Source organism: Mus pahari, chromosome 9 (genome assembly GCF_900095145.1).
Source record: "Mus pahari chromosome 9, PAHARI_EIJ_v1.1, whole genome shotgun sequence".
Taxonomy (NCBI): domain Eukaryota; kingdom Metazoa; phylum Chordata; class Mammalia; order Rodentia; family Muridae; genus Mus; species Mus pahari.
The window spans coordinates 10,130,513-10,138,165 of NC_034598.1; the positions used below are offsets into that span (position 1 = coordinate 10,130,513).

Genomic DNA, 7,653 nt, shown 5'->3' on the forward strand with positions numbered 1-7,653 from the left:
TCTGCACACGATTGGCTCGCGCGCCGGCGACCGGAGGCGCGCGGACAGGCAAGGAGACCGCGGCCGGGGTCGCGTCGGGAATCCGCCTGACCTCGGGGTTGCGGGCGCTGTTTGCTCGTCCCGCTGAGGGCTCCCTGCTTGTTTGCCTTTTTTTTTTTTTTTCCTTAAGGGGATGGAGAGCGTAAGGAAGGAATGGCCAGAGTACCGACTGGACGCCAACCGGGGCATTTCTGATGTGGGGAGCACAGTAGCAATTCTGTTTTAATGCCGGCTTTAGGTTGCCTTTGCTTCTGAAAGCCCCTCCTCCCTTAGTTGACCTGTGGGGTTGGCAGAATTTGGCTGAATTGAAATGTGTTAGTTTGACCCGCTCCAGGTCCTTTCCCACTCTCCGCCGTCGCACCCCCCGCTCCTCCTTGCTTGCTGGCTTTCTTTTTCTTTGCTTTTTTTCTTCTTTTGAGGAAACGTTCTCCATCCCTCCTCAGGATGGACGTTTTGAAGACCTGTGTGCTTAGAAGAAGTGCTTGTGCCGCCGCCTGCTTCTGGAGAAGGAAAGTTATCCCAAAGCCACCATTTAGAGGCATTAGAACCACGTCTGCGAGGAGCACGGTTATGCCCGCTTGGGTGATAGATAAATATGGAAAGAATGAAGTCCTTCGATTCACCCAGAACATGATGTTGCCTATCATACACTATCCAAACGAAGTCATTATCAAAGTCCACGCTGCCAGTGTAAATCCTATAGATGTTAATATGAGAAGTAAGTTGTCCGGTTGGTTTGTTTTTAAATCAAAATTCACTGGGTACACAGGTGTTTTGTTTTTCTTTTGAAACGAGGGTTCGTTGTCTAGCCCAGGCTGGCCTCCAATTCATTGTATACCCCTAACTGGTCTCCACTCTGCGGCTCTCCTGCTCTGTCTCTCCAGTCCTGGGATTTAGCAGGTGTAGACCACTCCTAGTTAATAGACTACATTTAGGTTGGCTTGAGGGAGTCATTTATGTTTCTCATTACATGCGTTTATTTTGTGTTTGGGTGTGTGGAACAGGGCCGAAGTGGAGGTCAAAGGACATCTTGTGGAAGTGAGTTTCTTCCTTCTACCATGTAGGCTCTGGGCATTAAACTGACCATCAGGCTTGGTAGCAAGCACCACTCCAGGCAGAGCCATCCGGAATCCTGTAGGTTTCTAATAATATCCCTGCAAATATTTCCAAAGTTTTGACGTCACAACTGCTAAGGTATACTTTAATCTTTTATTAAATGTGTTTGTTTCCTTTCACATGTGAGTTGGGACTGAGAAGTGATACCTACAGTTATTTGCTCTGTGGTAATTTTAGGGTCCAGCACAGGTTCCAGAGTTTGGTTATGTTTCCCCATCAGTTCAGAGTTTGGTTCTATGTAATTCCTGTATTCTTCTTGCTGTCCCAATGTTCACCGCTTCTGTTATAGGCCCAGTGGACCAAGCAACAGAGCAGGACTCCTGATATGGGCACAGCATCCTCATCATTTCTCATATCCCCAACCCTCACTCCCCACCCCCAGCTCAAATGTGTTTTCTTGTTATACACCTGCTGAAGATGGGATAATGTTATCCTAATTTCTCTTGCTGGGTCATATTGAAGAGCTTGGGGAGAGCATTCCTTAAATGTATTCTTATATTCTATCCTGTGATTCTGTTATAGGGGTGAACAGATTGATTTGTATTTATAAATTACCTTAATTCTGGAAAAAAATGGCAAAAATATTGTCAGTCTTGCTTATGGGAACTCATGTGTGTCTCCTGAAGATGGATATGTTCTGAGATGACTAATTCCCAGGCAGTTAACTACCTAGTGTTTAAGGAAGCTGCCATGTTTAACCCTGGGTCAGTGTTCTAAAGGGCTTGTGTGGGGGCCTGCCGTGGCCTTCAGTGCCACAGCAGCAGTGCTCATGAATGACTTAGTGTGGAACAAACTTAGCTTCTGTGTTTGTATATGTACATATGTGTTTGTGTGTGTTTGTATGCGTGTGTGAGTGTGTGTCTGTATATTGTTTGGTTACCAGTTAAGTTAAAAGTAGAAGAAAATGTTAAAATCGACTTTACTTTTTCTCCAGGAAGGATGTAATAGAGTAGGTAAGCTATAACCATCTTATTAGAAATTTGAACAGATGCTAAGATTTTTATTTTAAAGTGAAATAAATACAAAATTAAAACAGGAGAAAAGTATGAACTAGCCGAGACAGTTACGTATGTGCAGCACTCTGTTGGGCAGTGGTTGATATAGCACAGGATTTAATTCCAAAGAGGTTTCTGGAATAGAAGAACTATGTATGTCAGTGAGATGGCCCAGTGGAGAAAGGCACTTGCTGTCAAGCCCAAAGACCCAGGTTCAGTCCCTGTGACTTGCATGGTAGAAGGGAGAAATCACCCTGGAAAGTTGCCTGTGCCACATTTTGCTATGCCCTAAATAAATACAATTTAATAAGTTGTAAAAATAATTTTCCAAAATAAGCCAGGAAATTGAGACAGTTAGTATTGTTTTACACTTCAGTACATCCCTTTGATGCCTTTTCATACATAGTTCTGTCTTCTGTTACATTGTTATTTGAAATAATGATGGAAAGGTTGCCCCATAAAGACTTGGAAAAGAAGATGCTTTTTAAAGACATATTATTCAGATTGCAGGCACGCCAGACCTGGAGAGCCTCTGGGTCTCTACTCGCATTCAGCACATTTAGTGACTTCCTAGAGCTATGTTGGTGAGGATAGCAGCCAGTTAGCCACGTATGGCTTTGAGCATTTGAGATTTTTAGGAGGTGCTGACTAGAATTCAAACGCATGACTTCTTTATAACCTGATCATGTGTTTTACTTACATCTAGTGTGAATAGCAGGTATTAATATGGACAGGTTCTTTATAACTTATGAACATTTTTCTTCTTTACCAGACTTAGTACCAAATTAAAACTATTTGTGTTTGTTGTTAAGAAAATTATACAAACACAGTGGTTCTTACCTGTAATCCCAGTATTCAGGCTGAGACAGGAGGGTCCATGTAGGACCAGCCTGGGTTACACAGCAAGATCCTGTCTAAAAACTTAAAGAGTTTGCAAATGAGTGAATTCATGGAGATACCATCTTCAAAGTCTGAGATTCAAAGAGACTCTGAGCAATTGTGATTTTAGTTTAATAAATGATTTAAGCTTTCTAAGTAATTTTCTTTGAAAGGAACAACACCTGGTTGTTTTTATGCTTTACTGTATGGTGGCAAAAACTGTAACATTTGTTGTGTTAGGGCCTGCATTTTGAGCATATGATACTGACCTACCTGGTTATATATATATGCCTGTAGTATACCTATAGTATTTAAGACCATCTGGGTCGTTCCCTGTAAGACACAGATAAACTGTACTTTGTAGGTGGTTATGGAGCCACAGCCCTAAATATGAAGCGTGATCCCCTGCATATGAGAACCAAAGGAGAAGAGTTCCCCCTGACTCTGGGTCGGGATGTCTCTGGTGTGGTGATGGAGTGTGGGCTTGATGTGAAGTATTTCCAGCCTGGAGATGAGGTGCGTCATCCTTCTAACTTACTGCCTCTTCCCTCCCTCCCTCCTCTCTCCTCTCCTCTCCCATCCCCTGCCTCTTCCCTCCCCTCCCTTTCCTTCCGTTTTTTGGAGACTGGTTTTATATGAGCTAGGCTGGTCTCAGCTTGTTATGTAGGTAAGTGTCTCAGTTACAGTTCCTTCGTCCTGAGGAAGGAGGTGCCATGACCAAGGAACTCTTAGGGAGCGTTCAATTGGGGCTTGCTTATAGTTCGAGAGGGTCAGTCCATGGTTGTCCATGCAGGCAGCCGTGATGCTAGAGAGGTAGCTGAGAGTTTTTACCTGCTGATCTAGGAGGCTTTGGGCATAGCATGGGATTTTGACCTCAGGGACACACCTCCTCCATCAAGGACATATCTACTCCAACAAGGTCACACCTTCTGATCTTCCCAAACAGTTCATCAACTGAGCATGCAAAAATATGGGCCTATGGGGTCATTCTCCTTCAAACCACCACAGCAAGGGTGTTCTTGAACTTACAATTCTGCTGTGTCTGTGTCCCAAAGGCCAGGTTTACTGGCATGTACCATTATATCCAGCTCCCTTACTCTTCATTCCTTTTTTAAATGTGCAATTTTCATCCTAACATACGTACATATATGTTTATTTATACATACCATTCATAACATACATATAACACACACATACACATATGTGTTTTGAGATAAGGTTTCTTCTTATGTAATAGCCCTGTCCTGTTACTTATTATGTAAGCCAGGCTGGCTTTGAACTCAGAGATCTGATGGCCTCTGCCTCCTAAGTGGTGGGATTAAAGGTGTGCACCGCCACATCCAGCTTCTACTTCTTAATTTTAAATAATTTTTAGACTGGATATAGCTGGTCTTGAACTTGCTTTGTAGCTGAGGATGGCATGTGCTCCTAATCGTGCTCCACCTCCTAAGCGTTGAGATTGCAGGTATGTGCAATTCCTCTGGCTCAGTCTACATCCTTTAGAAATAGACTGTGACCTCTCACCGATGACTTCTTAGTATGTGTACCAACTGACCTCTGGCTGGAACACTTTTGTTTCTTGTTTTGTTTTGCTTGAGGCAGGGTCTTGCTAGCTTGGAGCACACCACGTAGCCCAGGCATGTCTTGCACTTGTAGCTGTGCCTTGGCCTCCTCCGTACTCCAGTTAGTGCGTGAGCCTCTGTGTCCATGCTCAGCTTGTATTTGAGCTTTTTAAATTCAGTCCTTAAGAACTGGAGGACTTTAAAACGGGTAGGGTTAGGACTACCTGCTTTATTTTGTTGAGTCTTTAAATGATAGTTTCTACCTTATGGGTTAGCTGCTTTTGAGAGAGCTAAGTTCTAATATAACATATAAGCTATAATGTTCTGTGAGTTGTCACTTGGGACATTTTTGCCCAGACATAGGAGAGAGCTCATAATAATAGCCATGTTGTGGTTCCTTTCACAGAGAGGATCAGTTCCTGTAAGTTAGCACAGCCAGGTCAGGTTGCAGGCGAGGAAGCCTTGCTAGGAAGCCAGCTGGGCGTGGTGCAGTTCACCTGTAATCGCAGCACTGGGGAGTCCGAGATGAGAAGATTGGAGTTTGCAGTCACTCTGGGCTACCCAATGAGATTGGTCTCAATTATATATTTAGGTAAATAGAAGTTGAGAGCCACAGTTAGTGAGTGGCCGAGCCAGTACTCAAGCAAAACATGTGTATCATGTTAAACTTAACTTTTTTGCACTGGAGCCCCCATCTCCCCTCCTCTGGGTAGCTGTGTATTAAGGAATATCTTCAGGCTTATCTTTGCTCAGAAATTTCTAATCTAATAAAGCTATCTGTCTGTGTGTTTCAGGTCTGGGCTGCAGTTCCTCCTTGGAAGCAAGGCACTCTCTCAGAATTTGTTGTGGTCAGTGGGAATGAGGTAACTCACTGTCTGCTGAAATGCGTAGCTGTATAAGAAAGACTGGCAGGTGTCTCTAGAGTCCCTGGTGGCTTTTCAGATTAGCTTCATGTTTTAGAGAGAGCTAAAATAAAGACTAGGAAACTTTGGAAGGCTGAGAAATATTTGGTGTTTCTGTTAGCACTGCCTGCCAGAGCAGCCATCTTCATCCCATAGAGCAGAGACTTGGATGGTGATTTGGAGGCCGGCCAGTTTCTTCCCTCCACCCAGCATGAACCCCATGCATCCAAGGGAGAGGTGTGGAGGTATCAAGCTGTTTAGAATAGTGGTAGACGGTTAATCAAATAGAATCAAGGGACCTAGATTTAAGTAGAGGGGATGGGTTAATATTGAGGATATTGGCCATGGAGGGAAGCCAGGAAGGAGGGGGGGGGGGCTAGTAGTTAACTAGGGTAGGAGAAAGTCTAGAAAATTACTTTCCAGAAAAACAGAAGGAAGCAGTTAATCTCACTAAAATGTGTTTATCAGGATTTGAAGTTTATTTGAATTTAACTCTGGGCATATAGCTGGGTCTGAACCCCATATATGATCTTTTAAAATAAACAGTGAAATATCTATATCTAATAATGTAGCCTACAAAACATTACTAGGATGCAGGCGAAGAGCTGCTTGGAGACTGTTTGGAGACTAGCTTTGGAGTAGGATGTGCAGTAAACACGAGTGGTTTATAAAGTTCTCTGTGCCAATTCTTGCTCCCCTGTGAGGTTAAATGTGCTTGACTGTCTATGTAGGCTTGCAAGCTCCTGCTTAGCTGTGGCTTTTCTTTCAATGTAGGTTTCACACAAGCCCAAATCGCTCACTCATACTCAAGCTGCCTCCCTGCCATATGTGGCTCTCACTGCCTGGTCTGCCATAAACAAGGTCGGCGGCCTGAGTGACAGGAACTGCAAGGGGAAGCGGTAAGTGGCTGGTGGCCATCTCTGTGGTTCTTTATAGTAGCTCTGCTTGCACTGAGATCACCCTTACCTGCGTAAGCAGCCATGCTAGCGCTTGATACCCTTTACTGTAAAGCCTCAGTCTCAGCAGAATCAGGTGGGGATTAAAAGATGTATAGCTGGGCTCTCTAGGAGTCAGTCTTCTATTTTAGGGCATTTAAACTTTTTTCTTTACATACATGTGTACTGTATGTATGCCTGTGAATTTATGTGCACCAGATGCATGCATGTGCCTTGGCCAGAAGAAGGCATTAGATCTTTTGAAACTAGAGTTACAGGAGCTTCCCAGTGTGTCCCCTAAAAGGGAGCCTGTGTCCTCTGCAAGAGCACAGGTGATTGTAACAGCTGAGCCATCTCTTGAGCCCCAGTTGTCATGGGTTATCTGTTTTGAAGTTGCCATTTTGGTCAAACAAGGTTTAAATTGAATAGATTTGACCACAGGCTTTGTTCCTCACTAACCTGTAGAGATCTTGCAGATGTTTAACCTTTATTGGAGGTGTTACTGTTTTGATTTCTTTCCCTTAGGACCCCTGGGCTCACTGTGTCTGCAGCTGTGTGCATGGTGTGGTTGCAGACCTCTTGTTTCTTTTGCTGGTTCAGGGCTCTCTGAGCATGTTTTAGTGTACTGTAAGAAAAACAATGGAGGGACAGTGTCTTAGGGTTCCATTCCTGTGAAGAGACACCATGACCAAGGCAACTCTTACAAAGGACAATATTTAATTGGGGCTGGCTTACAGGTTCAGAGGTTCAGTCCATTATTTTCCTGACAGGGAGCATGGCAGCATCCAGGCAGGCATGGTGCTGGAGGAGCTGAGAGTTTTACATCTTGATCTGAAGACTGCCAGGCAGAGACTGTGTACCACACTGGGTGTAGCTTGAACATACAAGTCCTTAAGCCCACCCACACAGTGACACACTTATTCCAACAAGGCCACACCTACTCCAACATAGTCACACCTAATAGTGCCACTCCCTATGGTTCAAGCATTCAGAGACATGAGTGTGTGGGAGCCACACCTCTTTATCTTACCACAGACAGAAATCTAGCTGCTTTCCCAGCTTGCTGCTCATTTATTTGTAATTCTTTGGCTTACTGTTACTGTCTGTTAAAGCCTAGTGCTGGGGAATCAAAGCCCTGGGATCCACTCTCTTCTCTGCTGTAACCTCACTGTCTTAGTCAGGGTTTCTATTCCTGGACAAACATCATGACCAAGAAGCAAGTTGG

The 7,653-nt window shown here is 44.1% G+C and overlaps 1 protein-coding gene across 2 annotated transcripts in view; it reads left to right on the forward strand.

Moving 5' to 3' along the window:
* The first annotated feature begins 14 nt into the window (after window positions 1–14).
* Window positions 15–7,653, forward strand: part of Rtn4ip1 (reticulon 4 interacting protein 1) — a 44,527-nt gene continuing 36,888 nt past the window's right edge. Inside the window, exons 1-5 of one of the 2 annotated variants that reach the window (XM_029542588.1) lie at window positions 15–48; window positions 483–757; window positions 3,394–3,545; window positions 5,386–5,454; window positions 6,268–6,392. In XM_029542588.1, coding sequence (XP_029398448.1) covers window positions 484–757; window positions 3,394–3,545; window positions 5,386–5,454; window positions 6,268–6,392 — 620 coding nt within the window. In that variant the 5' untranslated portion in view covers window positions 15–48; window position 483. The other variant, XM_029542587.1, reaches the window with a different exon arrangement.